At 39.9% G+C, this 25,186-nt stretch overlaps 2 protein-coding genes and 1 long non-coding RNA gene across 5 annotated transcripts; 2 read left to right on the top strand and 1 right to left on the bottom strand.

Annotated features, from left to right (window-relative positions):
- Window positions 1-56: 56 nt before the first annotated feature.
- Window positions 57-5,611, top strand: LOC309445858. Its single transcript, XR_014185368.1, has 3 exons — window positions 57-83; window positions 3,428-3,526; window positions 4,717-5,611. It is a non-coding gene; the product is annotated as an uncharacterized lncRNA (long non-coding RNA).
- Window positions 5,612-6,750: 1,139 nt separating this feature from the next.
- On the bottom strand, window positions 6,751-11,840 carry TPRKB (TP53RK binding protein). Of its 2 annotated transcripts, none has more exons than XM_082043503.1 (5): window positions 11,792-11,839; window positions 11,317-11,516; window positions 10,506-10,628; window positions 10,051-10,227; window positions 6,751-9,229 (listed from the first exon to the last, which is right to left on the bottom strand). In XM_082043503.1, exons 2-5 carry the CDS (start codon window positions 11,455-11,457, stop codon window positions 9,143-9,145), a joined length of 528 nt encoding a protein of 175 aa, XP_081899629.1. In that variant the 5' UTR covers window positions 11,458-11,516; window positions 11,792-11,839; the 3' UTR covers window positions 6,751-9,142. The 2 variants fall into 2 exon arrangements, with proteins under 2 accessions (XP_081899629.1, XP_081899628.1); XM_082043502.1 differs by having other exon boundaries at window positions 6,752-9,229; window positions 11,317-11,529; window positions 11,792-11,840.
- ALG10 (ALG10 alpha-1,2-glucosyltransferase) lies at window positions 11,809-20,024 on the top strand. 2 transcript variants are annotated; one of them, XR_014183156.1, is made up of 4 exons: window positions 11,809-12,061; window positions 12,344-12,541; window positions 15,143-17,432; window positions 17,876-20,024. XR_014183156.1 is itself a non-coding variant. In XM_082043500.1 (3 exons), the coding sequence occupies exons 1-3, from the start codon at window positions 11,897-11,899 to the stop codon at window positions 16,196-16,198; spliced, it is 1,419 nt and encodes a 472-aa protein (XP_081899626.1). In that variant the 5' UTR covers window positions 11,809-11,896; the 3' UTR covers window positions 16,199-20,024. The 2 variants fall into 2 exon arrangements, 1 of the variants encoding a protein (XP_081899626.1); XM_082043500.1 differs by having other exon boundaries at window positions 15,143-20,024.
- Window positions 20,025-25,186: the final 5,162 nt, after the last annotated feature.

Here is a 25,186-nt window from a genome sequence, read left to right as displayed (position 1 = left end):
CAACGGCCGCCCCGCCCCGCCCCGCCCCGCCCCGCCCCGCCCCGCCCCGCCCCGCCCCGCTCACCGGGACCGGTGTTCAACAGGTGAAACACGTGTAGTTATTCATGGGCTGGGAGAACTGCAGATGGGCCTCTGGAGCACCACAGCGCCCAGGGCCAGCAGAGGCTGCCCAGAAGGCTGCAGCCCGTGCCTATGGGTGGCTGCTGGCTGCCATGCCTGGGGCCGTGGCCTCTCCTGCTCTACTCAGCCTCGCAGGCCAGGCCGCTCCTCTGGCACTTTTTACTCCTCAAGTGCAGGTTCCAGCCTTGCTGTTTCATCCCCGCGGCTTGCTGCCGCAGTCAGGTTTGCCTGGCTGACCCCAGCAGCTGCGGTGGTGTCAGGAAGGGAAGGCAAGGCCTTCTGCAGTGCCTGGGCATTACTGAGGGACTTGGCTTGAGGGTGGCTCTTGCGCAGCTGACATGCTGGCTGCAGTGGGTGCACAAGGACTCCTTTTGTTTCCTACACACCTTGGCTGGATCTGATTGTCCTGGGAACTTAAGTTTGCCAAAAGGGATGTATGTACCTGTTGCTAAACTGACATAACAGAAGAGGTTCCACTTAAATTTGAGAAAAAACTTCTTCTCAGTGAGGGTGACAGAGCACTGGAACAGGCTGCCCAGGGAGGTTGTGGAGTCTCCTTCTCTGGAGACATTCAAAACCCGCCTGGACATGTTCCTGTGCGACCTCACCTAGGCGTTCCTGCTCCAGCAGGGGATTGGACTAGATGATCTTTTGAGGTCCCTTCCAATCCCAAACATACTGTGATACTGTGATAAGGGATGGGGAGATCCTTGAGTGTCAGTTCCAGTTAATGCCAGCTGATACGGGCTGACTGACAGAACAGTTTTAAAAGCAGACCCATGTCAGTTAGAAACACCAGGAAAAAACCACTCTTTCACATTTCTTCTGATGTTTAATGCTGTGCAGTGCTTAGGGTTTTCTCCTAATACAAGCATGGCCTCAAAAATTGCAGTTGAGTGATATATTGTGTTCTAAGTACTTTGGAATGACTAAGTAAATCACTGGACTGCAATTCAGCAGCTGAATAAGAATGGTTAATCGTCACTTGCAGATTATCATATAGCCAAAATATTTTGTAACCCTTTCTCTACTTGGCCATTTATATTTTGGTATCTTTCAGGGAGCCATGCAAGCAACATATATGGATCTTGAGTATGTAGCAAGTATCCTAGAATGCACAGTAAGTGGCTGGGACTAATAAGTTACTAGGCTCAGTATGAAGATGCTCACCTCCCACCTTCCCTCCCACCCCATCCCCCCAGGAGTCCCTCTTGGCTGGCAGTGCTCAGTTAGGTAGGGAAGTGTCAGGTTTTGCGGCTCGTAAAATGGGCCAATCCTCATTATTACAGAGTTGCTATCTTGCAGCTTTTCATCTCAGGATTTTATACCTGTTCTCTTTTGTGTTTTTCTCATGAGTCCTTGAATTACTGTTACTGATGTAACAATTTAATTTCTATGATTTCACCTACCGTCTTTGCTTGCATTGCTTTCACCTATAGAATGTCTCACTAACAGAACTGGGCCACGCGCATTATAAAAGATAATTTTCCACAAATAAAATTGATAGAAGAATGGAAGTCAGTGAGATACCTAGAATTTATTATATGACCAATAATCAACAATCTCACACTTCTGAGCTGGGGCTTGCACATGGCTCCCTTTGCTTAGTTGAGTCAGAAAGTGGAAGCATCAGTAAGAAACAAAACAACAAGATGAAACTAATGGGAAAAGGGGTAAAATGGGCAGTAAGTGATACAGATCTTAGGACTGAAATAGAAAAATTGTATAAATAAAACTAAAAAGGCACAGGAAAAAAAATCACTGTACAGCTTTTATTGCGGCACCTACCATTTGGTATGTGTAATTTAAGGAACTAGTCATCCAACTCCTCTGGCAGAATCCAAAAGTTGGAACTGCCTATGTTTTCATGATCAGGCCTGAAAGAGCTAGAAGTAATTCAAGTCAGTAATTCTTTACAGAATCTTTTCTTCCTCCAAATCACTGTAATATTTCTATTTGTCTATTAGTAATATTAAAGAATGATATGAAGCTCTCTGTAGCTCCAGTGGTTCCAGTGACATGGTTTTACTCAGCCATTAGAAGGAAACAGCACATGCATTACTATTGAAGTGCACACTGACGTACTTACTATTCTTATAACAAGTTTACTTAGAAGAAATGGAGACTCAGTTCCATTAAACAGTCACAGTCTTGATGAAATGAAAATAGCTCTTTTTACAAATGTTAACTATGGAAAAGAGTTTTAAGACTGATAAGAGCATGAGTAAACAAGCTCAGTTTTCATTTTCTGGACTGTGTTATCACAAGACATTTGGAAATTGCTGATTGTTTTACTAAAACTAAAGGAACCAATTTGATTTATATAAAAACATAAATGCTATGTGAAGAAAGGCAAAAGCCTTTAGGAATGCACCAGAACTACACGTTCAGATTTGTTTATTTGTGCCAATAAACTTAAAGTAATAGTTAAATAAGGAAGTTTTTTTTTTTTGGCAGTTTAAATATGATGCAAGATGGTGTTCACACTTTGTTTTGGGAAAGAAGGGCTTGGCCCATTTTTCTGAACTATGAATTTAAATGTGTATATTCATGAGCCCTACAAATAGTTGCTGGACCATGGGATTTATTATACTAAAGCCACTATTAACCCAGCTCATCGTGCGATGCACAACTTATGCAAGAACCTCTGCATTGACACGGCCTCTTGTTAATTATGGCTCCAGTGAGTCAGGGGAAGAACAGGATGTGACCTTGTTACTAACCCTAAATGCTCAAATGCTTTCTTTTGTGCTGATATACTGCTTATTGAATATGATTGTGTTATAAAAGTCTACAGATTCTTAAAGAAGGCACCTACTTTTTCATAAAAATATTTGAATATTAGACCACATCTAAGTGATGGTGGCTCGAAATTTCATTCCAGGCAAGTTAAAACAAATTACAGTCGTAGAAAGGAACTAAGTTCTACCCCAAAATAGCCCGTGATCTAATAGAAAGTAGTTCATCCTTATAGCTCATCCTGTATTTTTCATCACCAGCACCCTCCATCTGTGCATTACTTGTGTTGCTATGAATTTGGCAACATTTTAGCAGCGAGCTACTGTTTATAAGAAGGGATCCCAGCAGCTAAAAGCAGCCAGTCGTTGGGATTACTCATTACTTGCTTTGTGAGCTGCTCCAGGGAATTTCTTGAAGAACTATGTCAAAATTAGCTTCAGAAAACCAGTAATTTGAGAACTTTGACACAGATCAAGTGCTTCCAGATAAGCACTGGTTAAGTCGGGGGGCTTGGAAGAAAGATTATTTTTGTTTGTACGGAGTGAAGATTTTCTTCTTTTGTGCAAAGAAACAAGAGGATAAAAAAGGACAACGTTTTCCTCTCTGCAAGAAGGAATCTGATTCATTGGGATCTCAATCACTAAAACACCATGAATGCTTGCAGGAGGTAAGTGACACAGACTGCATTCCCCTCAGGTAGGAATGAGAAATCGAACAACTGACAGGGAGAATATTCCTCTCATGGTCCTCACATAATGCTGGCAGATGATAACAAACTATGTTATTTGATTTGCAGCTACACAAGACAGACGGTAGCCCTTGTCCTGTATTTCTAATTCTACAACTACTTTCTGTAAAATCTCAGCTGCAGAACTTCTGTTATATTGATGAATTCCCTTTGGCAGACTGCAATTCCTAGTCTTTCATTTTTAACAAACCAGTTTTGACAGCTCTCTTCTAAGTGAGCATACATATATAATTTGTGTTTAAATTTCTTTACTCGTAAGCTGTATCTGCAGTAACGGTTTTGGTAGCTCCTACTCTTCAGTGATAATAATGGCAGGAATGCGTATGAACCAGAGCTTAATACATCTCATACTTCTCACACCCCTTCCTAAGCTACATGAAAATCACAAGCTGATTGATCTCCTGTTGGCATTCCAGTTCAGATGGAATTGTGGACATTCAACATTTTTCTATTAAAAAAAAAAAAGCAAAAAAAAAAAACCTGTCCCACCAGGGCAATTTTCAGTGGAGATAACAGTAACTGGAAGTCAGTTACCACAGACTAGCACTTCTACTTTCAAACCATTTGGGAAAGGTGGCAGAGCAATGTAAAATGTTAGTGCAGAGAATCCTGCAGATACGCTTTGTGTAGTTAGTCCTGATTGGTATCTTTGGTTAATGAATACCTTGACACAGATTGCCGAGGGAAGTCCCCTCTGAAAAGCAGAGACAGAAACACATTATCAGAGCACATGCTGTGCTTATTCCCATGGATTAAAGCTTTGGAAACCAGTATTTGTTTTTAAACCCTGCAACTTTCATAATATTGCAAAATGAAAGGGTATGTTTTTTCTCATACAACTGATCTGTATCAACAGTGAAGAGTAAGAGCACTGTGTGTCCTCTAACAAGCCCATCCCCAGTCTCTCTGCCTGTCAGTGGGAGAGAAATACCAAATGGCTGGTTAATGTTTTACACTTCCAGTTATGGAAATTACTTTATTAGCCACATAGCTCTTTTCCAAATCTAGTCAATGATACAATGCACACTCTGAACTTCATTATAAACACTACTGAACTATTAATAAAAAAGAATAATTTTTAATCTTAATATTGTTTTTTGTTATGGCAGGATACATTCTCTCCGTGCTCACAGACAGAAAACCACTGGGAACAGAAGTGAGACCTGGCACAGCACCTCTGGCTTCAAGCACCAGCATGGAGATGATCTTGCTACAGTCCAGACCCTCTACACAGTGATTATTATGATTCTTCTAATGGCAATCTGGGGAGCCTGGTCAAGAAGGGATTCATCCTTGTAGCAGCAGTATGTTTTCTTTATTAAATACTTAACGGCATATCTGTGTCAATTATCCATACCCAGGAGGTATGAAAAAAATGATCTTGGCATATCTCAGTTTACTTGAAACTGCTTAAACTGTTGCTACTTGTGGAACTGGATCTGTGAAGCAATTTAATAGGCAATGTACAGAACATGACTTTGTGAATAACATATACCTGTTCACACTGTAAACATGTTTATATTATCCTTTGCATGCATATGAAACTTATTTTAAACACAATATGCTAGCAAGAAGAGTTCAACTAATGTTTTTCTTGGTCAATATTTTATATATCCACTCCAGCTTTCCATTTTTGAACTTAAGTTGTCCAGTCTCTACCTCTGCTAAGATTACCTGTCCCAATCCATGGTAAAGCATACACTATAAACAGGCAAGTAATCTACCATGCCACAATAACATAAAAAAAAAAAACAAACAAACAAAAAAACAAAACAAAAAAACCCCAAACAATATAACCAGCTATCTTACAGGCAAAGGAAGATCTCTGAACAAGTTAAATTCTCATCTCAGTTGCTGTAGAGTTTATATGAAGGATGGAGCTTGCTTCTGCATATTTTTAATTTAGGGTAATACCTTTGTAAACTCAGGAATAAACCCATGAAATAATCTGTATTTGTAAGCATCCTTTGTTGCAGAACCAACTGGCTCAGTTTTTCATCTCATACCAATATATTTAATTAATCTTCAGCCACCGCGTGCTTTTCCATAATTCATTAATACCTCATGGCAGTACCAACCTCTACATACACCAGCCCATCTTTGATGGGGGACACTCCGTACTCTCACTTTTTCAGGGAAATAACTCCACTCAGAAAAACTGCAAGCTTTCTAGAAATACAGTCAACTGTAATCTCTGTCAAACTCTCTGTCAAACTCTCTGTCAATTTTATGGTTGCCAACTCCTGATGAGCTCAGGTCAATGGACTGGCAGAACTGAGGTGCAGTGGCTGTTGGGAACAATAGTCCAAGCCTTTGGAGCTTAAATTCAGCTTAAACCCCAAATTTCAGCATTGCCTAAACTAACAAACAGTATCCTAATAAACAAGAACTGCAAGACATTTTGATTGCATAGGAACAGCCAGATACACATTTGTAATTATGTAGTACCTGTAGACAACACAATTCTTACAAGTATTGTGTACCCCATTCTGATATCCATCCATAAGCAGGAAGGATGTGTAAACTGAAATGTTTCTGAAAAGAAAAATGGAGATCCAAATAAGGTGTTAAAAATGCTTCATCTTCCTCTCTTTCACCTTGTGATAGAGGAGATGAGGTAGGAAAGTTCAGAGGAGACAGCAGCAGGACACAAAATGTTTTGAAAGCCTATCTTTTTTCTTAAACTTTTACCTTGGTGGAAACCAGTGGTGGTTGATTTAACAGTTACAGATCCAAATTTACTAATTTTTTAATGTGTAACTTTGCGGGGTCAAAATCTACACTACTGTTTTTTGTAAATAATTTAGTTTAGTTTGGTAATGCAACTAGGACTAGAGGAAAACTGTGGTCTTGCAGGGCAATGGTATAATCTCTCACTGCCAACAGACCCAAATCATCTGCTGGACTGAATGATACTATGGAGGCTACAGCTCCGAAAAATTATTTCCAGTAAATTCACCATGAAAACAGCCCATTCGGGTCTCACAATAAGTCACAATTTCCTAATTTAACTCAAGTCAACAGTAACAAAATATTTACGGTTTCTACACCAATGAAATAGATGGACAAGCATTAGAAACTGGGAAGCCAAGTTTGGAACATGTATCAATTATTATACAGTGATCTTTTTATTAATATTTCTTTTATATTAAACAGACTAGACTGATGTTTTACACATGTTCAAAGAAGGCTGTGGTTTAAGGATACCTGTCAGCTGTTATTTTAAGCTGCCAAAAACAATGTCAGCAGTTCAGCCAGGAAATCTGATGATATACTCCATGTACCAACTGGACTGTCAGAAAAGGAAAACAAGTCTTTATTTTCCATGGTCATTCTCACGTGCTGACATTATACACATTTTATTTTAAAAGACTGAAGCCCTTCCAAGCCCCATTTTTTACTACTGCCTCACATTTCCCTTTATGTAGGATGATACATTCTGTAAAACCATCTTTAAATTAAGAAATCAGAACATCCATTTCTCCTGTGTCATTTCATTTGATAGATCTTGTAATTCCCTTGGTAGTTGCTGAGCTTGCAGGCCAGCAACCAAGTATATCCTGGGCTGCATCAAAAGAAGCGTGATCGGCAGGTCAGGCAGGTCATTCTGCCCCTCTGCTCTGCCCTGGTGAGATCCACCCACAGTGCTGTGTGCATCTCTGGGGCCTCCAACATAGGAGAGACATGGAGCTGTTGGAGCAAGTGCAGAGGAAGGACACAAAGATGACCAGAGGGATGGAACAGCTCTCCTATGAAGACAGGCCAAGAGACTTGGGGCTGTTCAGCCTGGAGAAGGCTCTGGGGAGACCTTATAGCAGCCACCCAGTGACTAAAGGGGGCCTACAGGAAAGCTGGAGAGAGACTTTCTACAAGGACATGTAGTGGTAGGATAGAAATTTTTACAATGAGGGTGGTGCAACACTGGTCCTGATTGCTCAGAGAGGTGGTAGGCATATCCCTGGAGACATCCAAAGCCAGGCTGAACAGGGCTCTGAGCAACCTGATCTAGTTGAAGATGTCCCTGCTCATTGCAGGGGAGTTGACCTCGATGACCTTTGAAGGCCCAAACCATTCTGTGATCTATGATACCTGCTAAGTATTTTACCATTGATTTGGTTGGTAAGAAAAGGATGGTATTTGTACTAGTGTGTTTTAACTGAGGGAAGAAGAATTAACCAAAATCAACATGCAAAACAGAAGCTAGGGATTTCCATATTGAATACAGAAACACAGACAATACTAGGTCTATACATCAGTTTGCTGGTCTGTTTACTGTAGTGGATAACATTTCAGCTCTAACTCAGACCTGCCTCTCCCCCAAAATGTGTTTTGTTTTCCTAAACACTATGTGGAAAAATCTGGGGTGTACTCTCCCAATCTTGTAAATACCTCAGAGAACACTAGAAAAACAAAACAAAAAAACCCACAAAAACAAAAAACAAAAATTCAGACAGCTATACAGTTTTATACATATCCTAGAAAAACAATGCAGTGTAACAATAACGAACAGTATGGACTTCTACCTAATTAGGACAATGATTAAATTACCTGGTGACTACTGGAAATCAACATTATTCTTAGTTCCCTCTGATGACCCTTCCTATCACTGGTTCAACAAAATTAGTTCAATGACCCTTTCAGACTGCTATGTAAGTTATATCAACAATTTAAGTGAGTAAATCCATGATGCAAATTTCTCTGTGAATTTTCCACCAGAAACCAGCCCCTAGGAAGTCAGCATCACCGTGTATAATCCAGTATTACAAAGGAAAAGCACCTCTTATTTTAACATCAACACTGAAGTACCACAGCAACACACCAGTACCTCAGCAGCACGCTGTATCTGATGACATTGGAGTGTCAGGTGCTAACACCACTTTAGCATCATCCCTACTGACCTCATTTACTGTTGTGCACATCTCCGATGCTTCTGCTCCACAGTGCCCCTCCTGCCTCTTCCTCTCCCCAAAGGCTGGGCAGCAACTCTACCCCATTAGCAGAAAGAGGGAGGTGCTGCTCAGAGCTTACAGAAACTTTCCTTTTTCCCTCGGCAATACTTTGTGCCACAGACACACCTTTTCTGGCAGTATTATTGTTAAAAGGGTATAAACCTTTAGGGGTGTAAAAACACAACAAATCATGGTAGAGTTAATAAAAATTATCTACAATGTTTGAATCCTGTCTAGGACTAGCAAAACATTTGATGAAAGAGAGAAGTACAGACTTCCAAGCCTTTTGTTTATGATCAACTTAGGATACTGTCAAAAGTGATTTTTCTTCTTGTTAAGAAAGAACAAATGGACAGAAATGCCAATGGCAAATTCTACTTTGCACAACAGAATTGGTCTCTGTGCTTAGAACGTGGCTCAGATTACCCTCATATCCAAATCTGCTCATTTATGGTCAAAGCCCAGATGTCATCAAAATACTCTGTACTACACCCCTTTCTCTGACACACAGGAATAATTCCAATGAAGTGTCTTTACATCTTAAAACACCCTCTTTTTCCTTTAAAAAATATTTATTTCCAGATTTTCATAAAACATCTTTTGTTGACATTCTGCAAACAATACTGTCCAATAAGTTGTTCATTTTTTCTTCCTGCGGAGTAATTTTGTACATCTGCAGAAAAAAAAGAAGAAAAACATAAAAGCCTTATAAGGAAGAAAAAAACTGGTCATGTATCTTCCAAAACAAAAATATTTCCTCCTCTCTCCCACTTCTTACATTAGAAATTCCTGTCTTGTCTGGCCTGCAAGACAAAATTGGGACTGAGGAACCAAGCAAATTCTGAAATTTTAAGAGACACAGGAAAACTAAGAAACTGAATGAAAATAGTACTGCACTTCATATACTATGATTTGTCCAACTATATTCATAGGTTCCCATTGTCACTTTGATGGACATGATCAAGACGATTTGAACTACTTGAATTTAATCAAGTGGAACACATACACTTCAAGATACCGACCTAACATATGGTAATGTGTTAAGAGCCCACATGCCCTAACACAGCTCCTAGCAGTTCATCAACACATTTTTATTTTAGCCGCCCATGCTGGGACTATTTATGTGCTTAAGATGATGAAACTGTTCAGGACTGAAAATTTATTTTTAATTACACGGATATTTGCCTGAGAAAACAGGAAGCAAAAATGACTGAGTGGTAGGGAGCAATCTGGAATTTATTTTTATGTTCCAACTTTCTGACAATGTTAAGAATTTGATGACTTAAAATTTGTGATGTCAGGGTGTGACAACTAGAACTTTTTCCCAGAGTAAAAATGGTATAAGAAAAAAACAATCAAGTTTCACTTAAAAGAAGTTTCCAGTCATGCTAAAGAAATACAAACCCTAAGTTAATTATGTCCATTGCTACTTAATCAGACAACCAAAAAAAAAAAACCTTTTCTCTATGCCAGTCACCTGTTTTGGCTACATACCTTTTTAACCTTGGCAGTGTCTGTAAGTTGGGGGAGTTCATCTAAAGAAACCTGTTGGCCTTCTACTTGAGATGCTATATCTTCCAGGTTTACAGGTTTTTCTCTGTCCACAACCAGAACAATGAGTACTGCTGTGTCACTGTCTGAAATGCCAAACTTTTTAAATGCATCTGAAATCTAATAAAAGAATAAATATATCAAAATACTGAATCACATTCTCACTATGTGTAAGCGACCTTTTTAGTTACTGATTAAAATGAACCAAGAATATAAACTGACACACGTTTTACATTAATAGAATTCTGATAACAGCATATCAGTATTATTAAAATAACAGTAACTTCTATTAGCAAACAGATTAACAGTTAAATGAATGCCTATATTTCGTTTTGCTGCATGGACCTTAGCAAGCTTAGAGGAGAAAAAAAAAAAGAGATTTGTTCAGTAAATCTTACATTGTTGTTTGGTGAAAGGCTGAAAATAATTTCTGCATAGAGGGATTTGGTCTTCATTTTGCCTATCTTGTGTAGATGAACTGCTTTGTTGGCTGCCACAAGAATTTGAAAAGGATCTACAATCTGTAAAATACAACAAAGAAATTAAACAGAAATTTAACATACTATTTTGAACTCTGAAAAAAAAATGACTTAATTTTGATAGCCTAAGTCTGCAATCATAGAAGTGAGCAGTACCGTATTCTGCCAGTTATTTTAGCAATTCTTGCTCTGCAAAGTCAATGTGATTATTTACTGTGGGGGGTAATAGTTGACATAAAGATTACACTCTTCTGGAATATTTTGAAAAAGGAATCACATTAATAAATCTTCTGTCAATAAATTGCCAGATTAGATTAGTTTTTTGTTTGTTTGTTTGTTTTTTTCCCCTAACTGCTGCTTTGCTAATTCTAACAAAAAAAGATTCAGAAACTAGTTATGGGTTTAAATGAGAACAAAGGGTCCAAACAGTGGTGATTTTTGGTAACATGAAACAGTTAGTACAACGTTTTGGAGATGTAGATAGGTTTAAACAGATCCACCAAATAGGATGTGAAGTGAATCAAGTCAACTTTGTTTTGGCCAGTGCTGCCAAGGCTCATTCTTCGCACAGATGCCACTTTGATGAAAGCAAAGGAGGGACACTTGTGCAGAGACAGCTGAGAACGTGTACAGGGATGACAGACACAGGTGGTTCCTCAGACGTGCCACACAGAAGGGTTTCCACGCTGCGTCCAGCGCTGTGACCCGGCACCAGCCCCCACTCACTCACCATCGCAGGGTTGATTAACGCTCCCTCAATGGCCCCTTCCATGGCTTTTTTCCGCAGAGCGGCGGCGTTCCTCACGCGGTTGAAGAGCAGGATGGTGACGCTGTGCTCGGGGAACAGCTCCAGCCGGTGCGTCACCTGCATCGCGCAGCGCGGGCGCCGGGCGGCCCGGGGGAGCGACCACACACAGCCGCGCTTGTCTCCTGCCCAACACAACTTTAACAACACGCAGCCTTTCACGTTCGGCTTTCAGCGCCTCTCAGAGGTGAAACCCCACGCGTGCGGGCTCCCCGGCCGGGACAGGCCGCGCGTCCCGCCCGCCGCTCTCCTCACCCCTCCCGCCCGCAGCGGCCGCGTTCACAGGAGCCGCCCGCCCTCCCGGCACCGCGCTGCCCGCAACACCGCGCTGCCCGCAACACCGCGCTGCCCGCAACACCGCGCTGCCCGCCGCCCCGCACCGCTGCCCGCCGCCCCTCACCGCCGCCCGCCAAGCGCCTCCGCCGCGGCCCCGCGCCGCCAGGCCCCTCCTCCCCGCTCAGCCCTCCCGGAAGGGCGGCCCCTTCCCGGCCAGCGCGGCGGCGGCATGGAGCGGGCCGAGGCCTACGGCTTCTCGGCCGCCATGAGCGGCGCGTTTCTGCTGTCGTGCCTGCTCTTCGCGGCCGTGAACCGGCGGCAGCGCGGGCCCTACATGGACGAGGCGTTCCACGTCCCGCAGGCGCAGGCCTACTGCCACGGCCGCTTCCTGCAGGTGCTGCGCGGGGCCGCCCGGGGCTGCTGGCCGGGCGGGGCCATGGTTTCTATGAGCACACCCGGGCGCTTTGAAAGGGGAATCGTGTGGTCGCTGCTGTCCACGCTTCTGCTTTCCGTGACCTGGTGGTGCGCAGGGCAAGATTCAAAATGCTGAAACATTTCTGTGATAATGCCCACAACTCACTGAAAGGCCAAACTGACAACATGGGGTGTGGGTGGGAATGGTATCACAACCCGTTGCTTGCCTTGTCCGTAACGCTCCGTGTCTCCCCCTCTCCAGTGGGACCCCATGATCACCACGCTGCCCGGGCTGTACCTGGTGTCGGTGGGAGCGGTGAAGCCCGCGGCCTGGCTGCTCGGCTGGACCGGGAGCGTGGTGTGCTCCGTGGGAACGCTCCGCTTCGTCAACCTCCTCTTCAGTGCCGGGAACTTATATTTGCTGTATTTACTTCTCTCCAAGATCCATCAGAAGAATAAGGTACGGTCAAAGCGAATAATTCTCTGCACTCATACAAGCAGATCGGTGACTGTGTGTATATTCACTGCATATGTGAACTGTCCTCAGGTTTATACAGCTGCAGGTACTACTACCAGTTTGACCGAGGAGGCAAATTTCCTTTCCTCTAAATTTTTTAGTATCTTTTTTTCTCAGGATGCGATCCTCTTTTTTTTTTTTTTTTTTTTTTCTCTTCTCTTGTGCATAACTATAAGTAGTCCCACTGAAATGAAAGTTCAAATTAGTATGCATATAGACTTACTATGCAAAGGTCTGGATGCTCATCTAGTTGGAATTGCTTGAGACTTCACAAATCTTCGCCAGTGAATCCTGAGTTGAAACCCTGTGAGCTGTGTTTTAAAATGTTTTCTTTAGGAAGATATCAGGTTTAATGTCAATATTTAGAACTGGAGAATAATTCAAGCTGGAAGGGACCTTAGGAAGGCCACCCTCCAGCTCAGAGCGGGTCAGGTCTGAGATCAGTGCAGATTGCTCAGAGTTGGCAGCTGGAAAACTCTCCAAGGATGGAGAGCGGTTGTACAACCTCTCTGGGCAACCTGCTCCACGCCTGAGTTGCCTCACAGTGGAAAAGTTTTTTTTTTTACATCCAGTCTGAACTTCTCATTTCAGTTTATGCCTGCTGCCTCTCGTCCTCCCACTGTGCACCACTTTGAGCAGCCTGGCTCCCTTCACCTGTTGATATTCTGGCAGGTGTTGGGAGGCTGCTGTTCAGTCCCCCCAAGCCATCTCTTTTCCAGGGTGAACAAGGCCAGGTCCCTCAGCCTCTACTCTCAGAGCAGGTGCTTCAGCCCTCAGCTGTCTTGGTGGTCCCTCTGCCATTGCTCCAGTTTACTAGTGCTTTTTTTGTACCACAGAACACAAAATTTGGCATGGTATTCTAGGTGCAGCCTAGCAAATAGAATAAAGAGGAATAATCTTTTTCCTTTGTTCTGCTGCTCTGCTCTTATTAATGCAGCTCAGGAGGCTGTTCCTTAGTGCCAGGGCACGCTGCCAGCTCACATTCACCCTGCTGTCTGTCAAGGAACCCTGAGTCCCTTTCCAGAGAGCAGCAGCTCCTCAGCTGCTACATGCCCAGCCCGTATCATTGTGGGGATTTCTTTCCAGGTGCAGGCATTTGCATTTATCCTTGTTGAATTTCGTAGTATTTCTGTTGCCCCATTCTTCCATGCTGTCTGGGTCACTCTGGATGTCAGCTCTGCTCTTTAGTATATTGCCTGGTCCCTCCAGTTTAGTGTCATCTGCACACTTGATGGCAGTGTAATCTCACTGCCTTCAAGTCATTGATAAAGATGTTAAACAGGACAGGTTCCAGTGTAGATCCCTGTGATACTCTGGTTGGTACTCTCCCCTTTGGATGGAGTGTGACCAGTTAACCATCCAGCCAGTTTTTACCTGTCTTAGCTGTCCGCCTGTCCAGACCATAACCATTCCACTTAGATACAATAGTATTGTATGTTTAAAGTGGTGAAGCATCCACCAGTGCAGCAGATAAATTGTTCCAGTGGTAAATGGCCTATTCAAAATCTTTCACCTTAGTGAAGTTCTTTAGTTTCACTTTTAACTGTAAGAATATTTTTTCCTGTTCCACGATAACTGAAGGATTTCTTTTACTATGAAGAATATTTATTCTGATGTATTTTCATACAGGAGACTCTTCATGGTTAAGCATATGATAAGACCATACAGAATTGGGTCAAATTCAATACATTTTTTCCACTTTCAGAACATTTTATTTTATGCTTGGAGGTGGAAATATGAATGTAAAAAACCTAAAAGATTTCATGACATTAGACTAAGCATTAGAAAACGTAGTTATATTGTTGGCACTTCTTTGAACTCGGCGTTTTCTCTTCCTCTTCTCAGTAGGGTGGTGACTGGCTCTTTCACCCTACCCTACATCATTCAGAAACATCACACATTTTTCAGTGTTGTCAATTGCATTGCATCATGTAGTGAGTGGGATAATTAGAAGGAGTTTTTAACAGCAGGGTCTCCTGCCTTCTTTAAAGTTTCTTTTCTAACTAATGAATTATAATGAAGATAAACAGTAAAAGCTGTGCCAAATATTAGAAACTTGGAACTGGTTGCTCTGTGGACTGGGTTCAAAAGAGGCAATAGTAGAAGTACATGTGTTCTGCTGTCTCACAAATAAACAATCTGGTGATGAGATTGTAGGGGCATAAAACTTTTTTTTGCCCAGTTGTGCAGTTCTTTTATCCTAGATATGTAGCACTTAAACTCCCACAATGATTTTAATGCCACAAATATGTGAACAACTGACATATGAAAGAAGTTGGTGTATTTCTGTTGCCGTATTTTTTACTCACCTGCAATGATGTTCTGTACTTTCATTTGTACTTTAACATTGTGCAATCTGACACTCTGTATTAATGTAACAGGAGGATAACAAAAATATAGCATGGGTGCTTGTGCAGTGATGGAACCAAAGAGCATAAGATATGTTATATTGTGATAACTGAATTCTCAAGAATGATTTTTTTTTAATTTTAATTTTTATTATTATTGGACATTGCTAACCACATTTTTCTGTTTCTTCTCTAGGCTGTGTCTGGTTTCCAGAGAATCTTGTCTACATTAACTCTTGCAATGTTTCCCACCCTTTATTTTTTTACATTCCTTTATTATACAGACCCAGGATCAGTGTTTTTTACTCTCTTTGCCTATTTAATGTGTCTTTATGGTAACCATAAAACTTCAGCTCTCCTTGGATTTTGTGGCTTCCTGTTTCGTCAGACAAATATCGTGTGGACAGTTTTTTGTGCTGGAAATGTTGTTGCAGAGAAGCTAAATGAAGCCTGGAAGACAGAACTACATAAAAAGAAAGATGAAAAGATTTGTTCCAGGAAAGGATCATTTTCAGATTTAATCAGAATATTGCAGTTTCTTATTCAGTATCTCATATCACCTAAAAACTTAGTTACACTTATTGCTTTAACTTGGCCATACATTGTATTAGTAACCATCTTCTTTGGTTTTGTCTTCGTCAACGGTGGAATTGTTGTTGGTGACAGAAGTAGCCACGAAGCCTGTTTGCACTTTCCTCAGCTGTTCTATTTTCTGTCCTTTACTGTCTTTTTTTCATTCCCTCATTTATTGACCCCTACTAAAATCAGGAGATTCCTTCTGTCGTTACGAAAGCACCCTGTGCAGTACAGCTCAGTAGCTGTCATCTCTTTATTCCTGATCTGGAAATTTACCTACGTTCACAAGTATTTACTAGCAGATAACAGACATTATACATTCTATGTCTGGAGGAAAATCTTCCAAAGACACGAACTTGTAAAATATGTATTAGTTCCAGTCTATATATTTGCTGGCTGGAGTTTTGCTGATACACTAAAATCAAAATCGATCTTCTGGATTTTAATGTATTTTGTATGTTTATTAGCTGTCACAGTTCCTCAGAAATTGCTAGAATTTCGTTACTTTATTTTGCCATTCTTAATATATAGGCTCAATATTCCATTTCCATCTGTGTATAGACAACTTGTAGAGTTGGCTTTTTATATTGTTGTGAATGCCATAACTTTTAATCTTTTTCTAAACAAAACGTTTCAATGGCCAAATAGTGATGAAATCCAGAGGTTCATGTGGTGACCTTTGTTTTTTTTAATACTTTCCTACCCTTATGAAAACCTATTTCTGTTTCAGAACTGTGGACTCTGGAGTGAAGGAATATGTTTTGCATTATGTAAGGACTTTTTTACCTGGTTGCAACTGGGGAAATAAGCTGTTTGCTTACATTCTTGCAACTGACTGTGAGATCTGATACGATGTAATGTGAAGATGTTGCATATATTGAATTTAAGAGCTCCTGGAATTAACAAATTCAATATGAGGACACCTTTCTGTAATTAATGTGACATAAGGGAGATGTTTACAGTCAGTTTTCTTTATAATAAAATATTGTATTACATGCCCTTGAAGGTATGACAGTTTATGTTTCAGAGGTTTCTCTTCAAAAACAGAATGTTTAACTTTTTGTTACCTCTGGGTGCATTTTTACTCCTTGGATCAGGCCACTTCCATCTAGGTTTGCTAGTGGTCAAGGTATGAACCACTACTAAAGTGTAATGTTTTCAAAAGCTCCTATGTTGCACTGAATTTGCACGATTTTTTTACCAATAAATGCTGACATTGTTTTTTCAAAGAGAATGTATGCTCTTAAATCATTGGAGCATTCTGAAAAATTATATTTCAAACTGATATTTAGAAAATACAATGGAGGCTATGTGCATGTACCTTCTATGGGGAAATAAATGTTAATGTACAAGAAAAGGTGAATTGCAGTTGATAATGTGACCTGTTAGAAGGGGAGTAATTGAGGTATATCAGGCTGAAACGTGTTGTTACACAGTGGAACGCAGTCTCACGAATACCCTTTTAAATAATTGGGCTTTCATATCCTGAGGTTCTGTGTTCACAGGTTTGTATTGAAGTAGGATATGAGCGCACTCCCAATTGAATTGGGTTTTTCTGAGATCCTTGATGTGTAATCTTAAAGAAATACTACTGGCATTACTAAATTGTTATTTTAAATGTTTTTCTCATATATATATATATACAAATCTAATGGAACTAGGGAGTATATATTTTTACAAAGGTAAAATACAATGTGTATATATATTTTTTTTTCTAAAAAGCATGTAGTGTATTATCATCAGGATAGAAGAAGGCTGTAATGGTTCCTATGAGTAAATTACTTTAATTAGGCTCAAAAATAGTTGAACGCTTAAAGTTAACTTAAGCAGTTTTAGAAATATAACTAAATTATGTGGTGGTGTGGCATCCAAAACCGTATGTGCTGTGTAGTATCTTTAGGTTCTTTCTTGTTCTATGATGAAAATACTGGAGCCAAATCTATGCAAACATGTCATATTATTGCACTCCAGTCACTCTGGAATGGAACACAATGGAATTGTTTCTCAAAAGGTCAGTACTGTGGAGTTATTTACATTAGTACTGTTATGTTTTTTTTTCTTTTACAGTATGTAGATCAATGTTCTGCCTCTGATTCCTTCCCTGTGCTAACACTGAGGAGTGTGGCTGATGCAGATTCTCCTCTCCAATGTCTTTTCAACCCTGTTTCTTTTAAGGAAAAAATAAAGCCACTCTTCAATGAGTAGGTTTATTGGTCTTGAATTTAAGACCTTTGCCAGGTCACCGTTTGCTGCTTGGCCTGTTGCCAGTAGGGTACATTGTTGATAATGTGTTTACCATAGGGAAAGCCATTTTCAGTCATTCTTTAATTGCTTTATCAAGTTGAAGGGACAGGAGAAATCCAAAATGGGTTGCTTTTTAAGAATCCAACGTGGTTCTTGCAGAGTCCAGGATATTGTCTTTTGTTGTGATTTTAGTATGACAGAGTTGGGGGAGTTGCGTGCCTTGTGCTTCCAGTTTTGTGTTTGTGCACCATGCCAATAAAACCGTAAACAAGACAAAGACCATATGCATGTTTTAGTGCAACCTATTTTGCGTCCTGAAATACTAGGACTGACTTGAGTTGGTATGGTAACATGGGGATGGGGTTCTGGCTAGAATTCCACATTACCTTCTGGATTTTTTTTCTGTTTTCTGGTTTTATGTAGGGGAGAAAGTGTTCATTTGCTTGGCAAGATACAAAAGTTCCTGTGCTTACGTAGTCCACAGCTGTGCTGTTTTGTCCAGCATGTCCATTGATGCAGGTATTGGAATGTCTTAGGTTATCAGCACTGTTAGGAGACAGTGTTTATGCTCTCTATTTAATGCAGATAGCAGCCATGTTTCAAGTGAAAAGAACCGAGTTTAAATATATACAATTACAATGCATTTCTTTCTTAAAGGAAAGTGAATGCAAAAAGTCCCCCAAAATTTAGAGCACAATACTGTTCTAATGAGCTCCACATCACAAGATGCTAGAAAAATTACATGGAGAGAGAGGTCTGTGAATCATTGGGGGTTTTTAACCGATATTATAAGATGGTAAAATATTTTATAATGGGATTTATCAATCTGCTTATATGTTTAAGAGTACAATTATTCTCTATGTATTTTGCTCATTAAAAGTGGGCTGAGTTGATACAAGTTTAAATTAAAGAGGTAAGTCCATGAATTACTAAAACATGGCATGATAATTTATTTTTAGAATAAAACTGTTTTCACTTTTGCTGATGAACCACGGGGAGTTTGCAGGTAATATTCATTGTTAGCCTGATTCAGTCTCAGAAATCAAGGTGGTTTTAATGATACCATAATTAGCCATAAATAAACGTCTTCAAATTCTATCAACATCTCTTAGAAATTTGACAAATTTCTAGCAATAGCGTTTTTTGAATCTAGGTATAAAAATAGTTAAACATACTTTATAATCTTGGAGCAAGTATCTTTTGGAAAATCGATTTTAGCATTTTGCTCCTGAAATATTTCTATTGTGGTTGTTTGTAATTCATTAGTTATTCATCCTAAAGACATGCAGAAAGGGCAGTGTTTATCATGGTTTATGTTGCCAAGATCCTCTAGTTTCGGTAGAACCAAAACTGCTTACTTCAGGTTAATGTCTCAGCAGGTGTCATTTGGCAATTAAATTACTTACAACAGCATTAAAATGATAATGTATTGTATATGTTATTAATCAGCTATCCATTTAGAAAAAAAAGTAGTGCTAATTTGTTGAAATGTCCAAGATGAAAACAAAACCAGCACAGCTAACATTTTTATAATTGCTATTTAAAATTAAAGACTCAGGTTTAGTTTTTCTCTGCCAGAAAGATGATGGTTTTTCAAGAACTGTCAGAATAATAAAACCAGAGCTGAACAGCCACAGCATGGCTGAATTATTTTGAGGTAGAAAAACAAAAAAAGACAAACAAATGAACATATTGGTTTTTTCTTTTAGTTAAACATAGGTTGCAATTTGGGAAGATAGGAAGTTTGTTTGGTAATTGTATATGTGAACTGTATTTTCTGTTATTTGTTAGCGTTCTGTATTTCATACTTCTTGAATTCTTTGACAACACGTGTTCACATTCAAAATTAGCACTAATTTTACACCATAAGCCATATGTGCATGCTGATTTTTTTTTATCTGTTACTTTTGTTGTGAGCAGATAAATCTGATGGATTATTTCTGTTAAAAACATCGTAGGAAAACATATTCTATAGTCTCGGGACATACGATTATTGTGCTGTTAATGCAGATGGGTTTATTTTTCACAAGGTGGCAGACTTGTGCCATCTCGTTGAGGTGACCAACTGCTTAATGTAATGCTGCTTGGAATCATAATGCCAGGTTTTTAGCAAGACTGTTTCTGAGAATTAGAAAATTTCAAGGTCTCTTATGGCTTATTGCTTGTTTTAGTAACTGGCTTAGCTAAAATATCCTTGTATGTAATTTTAAATATATATCATATGTCAAGTTTTAGAAGAAGAACAAGTTTTGCTCATCTTTTAAAGTGTCTTATTTTGACATTTTTGATACTTGTGGTATTTTTATGTCTGGTCTGAGAGAACGAAATGAAACTTGAAAGCTTGCTCTTGAATTTATGTCATTCTTTAGACAGTGTAGTTGCTTAGAAAGTTAGCAGATTTCCTTCTGCTGTTTTATTATTAGATTTCACAGCATTCTTATTTTCTTCACATGTTCAGCCTATTCATTGCTGGATAAAAAGAAAAATTGGAGGACAAATTGAGGAAAGTAATCATACTTTTGAGACTGACACGCAGTGGTTTTCTGAAATATTCACTTCTTAGTTGGATGATGCACGTGTGAAATATAAATGCTCAAATGTCTGTTAGCCCTATAGTAGTTGACATGCTGCATTTTAAATGTCATCTAGTTTAATGAAAAAATGTAAAGCCAAAATCCATGAGAACGGCTGCTTCCAGTTGTCTCAAATTCTTTATCCATATTCACTGTGCTATTCCTCCCATAATGCTTTGCTTTCTTTCATATCTCTTGTTAGATAGCATATGCTTTTTATTTTAGATTCAGTGACGCTTGTATGTTTGCTGAGGCATCTTTTATAGAAAAACATTCTTCTTAAAAGTATGCTTTAGATGGATGCAGATAATTGGTCTTACTAACAAACATCGTTTTGCAAACAGAATCTCTCCATGAGACAGAAATGCTAACTTCACTAGCGACGTGTAGCTAAAATGCCCTTAATTTGTGAGTTTTTGTGCTTAATCTCAGAAAGTGCTCGGGACCTCACGCTGTTCCTTCAGCTGCAGGGGTGGTTGGGATCTGCGGAGCGGGAAGCAAGAGGAACAAGACTTGTAGAGCGGGTGGTCACGGCGGTGCTGCAGGAGGAGGAGCGTGCAGGGCAGACGGGCAGGTGCTTTGGGGTGTTGGGGCAGGGCTGTGTGCAGCACTGCGCTGTGTCCTGCTCAAGTGTGTGCTGATAGGGGACAGGCATTTGTCATACACAGAGTTAGAGAGTCATAGAATAGTTTTAGTTGGAAAAGACTTTTAAGATCATTGAGACCAACGATAAACCTAACAATGCCAAGTCCACCTCTAAACCATGTCCCTAAGAACCTCATCTATGTGTCCAGGAATGGTGACTCCGCCTTTTCCATGAGCAGCCTGTTCCCATGCCTGGCAACTTTTTCAGTTAAGAATTTTTTCCTAATATCCGATCTAAACCTCCCCTGGTACAACCTGAGGCCATTTCCTCTTGTTCTGTTGCTTGTTACCAGGGGAAAGAGACCAACACCCTCCTCACTACAGCCTCCCTTCAGGCAGTTGTAGAGAGCGATAAGGTCAGTCTGGCTGGAAAGAGAAGTTGCTTGTTGGTAGAGCTCGTCTGATCACTGTGAGAATGATCTTGCTGAAACTTGGGAACTAGCTGTTTTATTGAAAGATGTTTTGGTACTTAGCTGTGGATCTGTAAATAATAACTCTTTCTGTATTGAAGAAGTGTTTTGAACTTAGTGGAGTTGCAAGTGTGTGTCAGTAATAGGGAAGGGCTTGCTCTCATTTTCAGATTATTAGTTGCCCAGATACTCTACTGTTTTTATAAAGTAAAAATTGTTGCATCTTACAAAAAAATAAACATTTTTAAAACAATGTCTTCCTATGTGCTTTATATCTTAGTTTTAAGTAGATGTAAATTATTATCCTAGGCATTTGATTCAAATTGGTATGAATTTGTATTAATAGTGACAGCATACACCTAAGATGTAATTGCAAAAGTTTGTGTCTTTAGCTACCTTCAGGTCTTCTCTAACGAGATTAGACTTCCACATTTTCACATCAACCTTCTAAAAGTATTGTCATTGAAATTATGTTGTGAATATACAATGCAAAAGGAACGGTTATGGTGATTATCGCTGAAGAGAGTCTCTAATTTTAGGGCACAGCTTCAGACCTGCAAATTTAATACACGTAAATCACGCTGCATTTTCCTGCGTTCCCATCAAATCTCAAACAAAGCATTGCCTGGCTGAATTGAAATGTAAATGACAAGCTTCAAAAGAACAAAGTGAACTCAGTCAGGAATATCACCGATTTCAGAGATAGCGCTTCACCCTCTGGGTCAGTGCTGAGCAAATGCCACAACACTGTTAGTGAGTGGGAGTAAGCACATCGGAACTACAGTTCCGCCAAAGAGCAGTGTGGGTGTTTTACACCTGATGTTTTCTTTGTTTCATGTAGAATTCCTTCCTCGCTGCTCTGTGCACTCCTGTGCTGCCATAGCACTATGGACTTTTCATTACGGAGAGGATTATTTTATGGTTTTAGTCCATTGAGATAGTTGTGAAGGTGGGAATTCATCTGCCAGACATCTTGTCAAAACTACCTTCTAGTGTGATCTACTTTCTAGAGCTCAGTCTGGTTGGGCAGAACACTCAGGTCAGCTGGGGAAGCCTCACATCTGAGATTTAGACCAGAATGACCCATGTTTGAGTCGCTTTTCCTGAGCTAAATTCGAAAAGTGTCAGCCCAATGCAACGTGTTAACTTGCTTTGAAGTCTTAAGAAGTTTTATGGAATAACCTTCCCTGCCCTGGTCCAGTCAGCCAGGAAAGAGCCAGGAACATGTCAAAGAAATGGAATTTATTTGCTGACTATAGTAAAGAGTTGTATGTGTCTTTGCTGAAAACGTTCCACTGCATATTTGCTTCAATAACAGTGGGTTTTATTCAGTTAATTATTACTAAGATAGAATTTTCTGCATTCTTTTCTGAAACAGGTGAGAATGATAGTTTACTTAAAATCAAAAAGAAATTAAGTGCTTGCATTTTTCATAGGAATTAAGAAGAAAATATATTTGGGATTTTGGAGCCATCTGTTGTCTGAGAGGAGCTTTAAGTTTGCCTTCAAGATAAATACTAGCGATTTCCCTCTGCCTTCCTTTACTGCCTATAAAATATACGCTGCTTAAACTTTGGAGGGGGCAGAGGGGGAGGTTGCGTTACAATGGCCTGGTCCAGCTGTTTGCCTCACAGGAGGCCATGAAACTTTATCTGGGAACTTGCACTGAGAAAGGAATTGGTTTCCACATTACGTAAGTGAATCCTGTAGAGTTTAATATTTTGTAGCTGAAATGGAGCACAGCTTCTGAAAATAAACTCTTTTTAAAAGCCATCAAGTAGTGATGAATTTGCCACATCCTTTGACAAGCTTTTTCAGAGATTAATTACTTTTAGGAAACTTTTTTTCTTTAGTTATTAGCTTTCTGCTACGTCTGTGCAAAGACCTCTCTCCCCATTTTCCTTTTCTATCTGTGAGTGAACACCATTTATGTTGGTCTCTGCAGATCACAACCCAACAAGGTCTTAACCTACTGACCTACAGAGATGAGAGGATTATTGTATTCCAGATTGCTTTTCTCTGGCTTTTTTTTCAACGTGTAAGGTTTTCTCTGGCTTTTTTTTTTCAACGTGTAAGAAGTATGATCACCAGAATTAAACACCGCACAACACTTTTGAGCTCTTCATTTTTTTTTGTAGGGAAGTATCATCTATCTAGACCTGTGTACCTTTCTCCTTTTAGCCAAAACAGACTCTGTGCCACCTTGTATGGATACCCTTAGTTTGAAGAGCACACTGGCTACCTTGTAGGTAAAGCATCACTTTTTTTGACTTCTAAAGTCATGCTAATGGAAAAAATCAGTCCAGAATAAATACATTGACAGTTTCCATAACAAGAGCTTTCATGTTTGTCGGTGAGCAGTGGCCAGAGATACACACATCAGTTGACAGGAATAACCAGGGTGAGCAAGGAGAGTCAGGGCATGTGAAGTTTCAGTCTGGCCGAGCAGTTTATGATTTGGCTGTTTCCCCTGGAGCTCCTTGAAGTTAAACGCTTAGGCAGTAAATTGAGTTGATTGACTACAGTCTTGGTTTGTGAAGTCAGGGCTAACTTGAGTAGCTTGCTGTTGTATTGAGAGCTTGGATATGTTTGCCTTGAGACATGATTTCCGTGTGGAGTTTGAGCACAAGAATTTTCCTTTTCTTTCTGTTTTGAGACAGGGGTATTCAGACTGAGAATGGGGTGACAATGGAAGGAAGCCCTTTCTCCTTTGACTAAACCAAACTGTTGTTGCCCTGATGGGGCTCTAACTGCTCTCTAATCCATGGAGTCAGTCCACTTGAGGGCTAGAGGGCTTTAGGCTTTGCTTTAATAAGCTGTCATATCACCTAATTTTGCAGGGAGCCTTTGATTTCTAAACCCAAATGAACTCCGCTGCCACCAAAATGGTTGGGCACATTCCTCTTACACATTCAAATCCTAGCTTTATAATTAAAACTTCTTTGTGAATAAAGAGCCTTTCTGGAAAATAAGTGTCACTCCTACTAGCAATTAAGGCTTCTATAAACCTTAGCATACAATTATGGCAAAGATCAGTTAATGTATGTTGTTTGTGACTGAATCTGAGTCAAAGATGTTAAACACCTGCAAAGATTGTACCTTGCTATTTAAGTCACACATAACAGCGTATGAGATGCTCTTGAATTTTCTTGCCCATCATTTTGTCAGAAAATAAGCAAACAAACTAGAAAAGCCTTTAAAGTCAGTTATAACATCTTGATAGTCTGCAGTTACTTGGCAAACAAGCAGCATGTCAAAATCAGCTGTAGTCAACACCTCTCTTTTACTGAAGAACTTTAGAATACTTCTGGTAGTTTTTGCTGTGATGGATCTCATGATAAGTGTTCTTCAGCTCTTTTTGTGTTTTGTTTTACAATGTAAGATCCTCTTTCCTGGACTTGGCTTTCTTGTCTTGTAGATGAAAAATTGATTTGGGGGTCTTCTTTAGTAAGTTAAAGAAGTGTATACATTTACAGGAGTAGTGAATACTATAATGCTTGGACCAAAGGGACCTTATACTCTGCAGTCAAAATGCAGAAACAGTAAGTGTTGACAGAATGCATTTAATACTTTATTTTCATTTAATCTAGCATAAAGTAGGCAAGATAATTTGGTATCAGATTTAACCTTTCATGTTACCTGCGAGTGTATAGATATTGACAATTTCTTTGGTGCTTTGAATATATACTTCCAAGGTAGAGCTGAAGAAGGTAATTACAATCTCACTCTCTTACCCATTACCTATACACTAAGTTAATTGAAATTGTAGTGAGTACAACTTCATGAAATGGT

Source organism: Streptopelia decaocto (genome assembly GCF_964273445.1).
Source record: "Streptopelia decaocto genome assembly, chromosome: 1".
NCBI classification, from domain to species: Eukaryota; Metazoa; Chordata; class Aves; order Columbiformes; family Columbidae; genus Streptopelia; species Streptopelia decaocto.
This window is presented reverse-complemented; position numbering and strand designations above follow the sequence as displayed.

Excerpts from the sequence above, each read along its gene's own strand:
- TPRKB (XM_082043502.1), bottom strand. The coding sequence starts at position 11,457 with ATGCAGGTGACGCACCGGCTGGAGCTGTTCCCCGAGCACAGCGTCACC. Across the intron at positions 10,629-11,316 it reads CGTTAATCAACCCTGCGATG|ATTGTAGATCCTTTTCAAAT; the intron begins GTGAGTGAGTGG and ends TGTATTTTACAG. Across the intron at positions 9,230-10,050 it reads ACACTGCCAAGGTTAAAAAG|ATGTACAAAATTACTCCGCA; the intron begins GTATGTAGCCAA and ends TTTTTTCTGCAG.
- ALG10 (XM_082043500.1), top strand. The coding sequence starts at position 11,897 with ATGGAGCGGGCCGAGGCCTACGGCTTCTCGGCCGCCATGAGCGGCGCG. Across the intron at positions 12,062-12,343 it reads GCCACGGCCGCTTCCTGCAG|TGGGACCCCATGATCACCAC; the intron begins GTGCTGCGCGGG and ends CCCCCTCTCCAG. Across the intron at positions 12,542-15,142 it reads AGATCCATCAGAAGAATAAG|GCTGTGTCTGGTTTCCAGAG; the intron begins GTACGGTCAAAG and ends TTTCTTCTCTAG.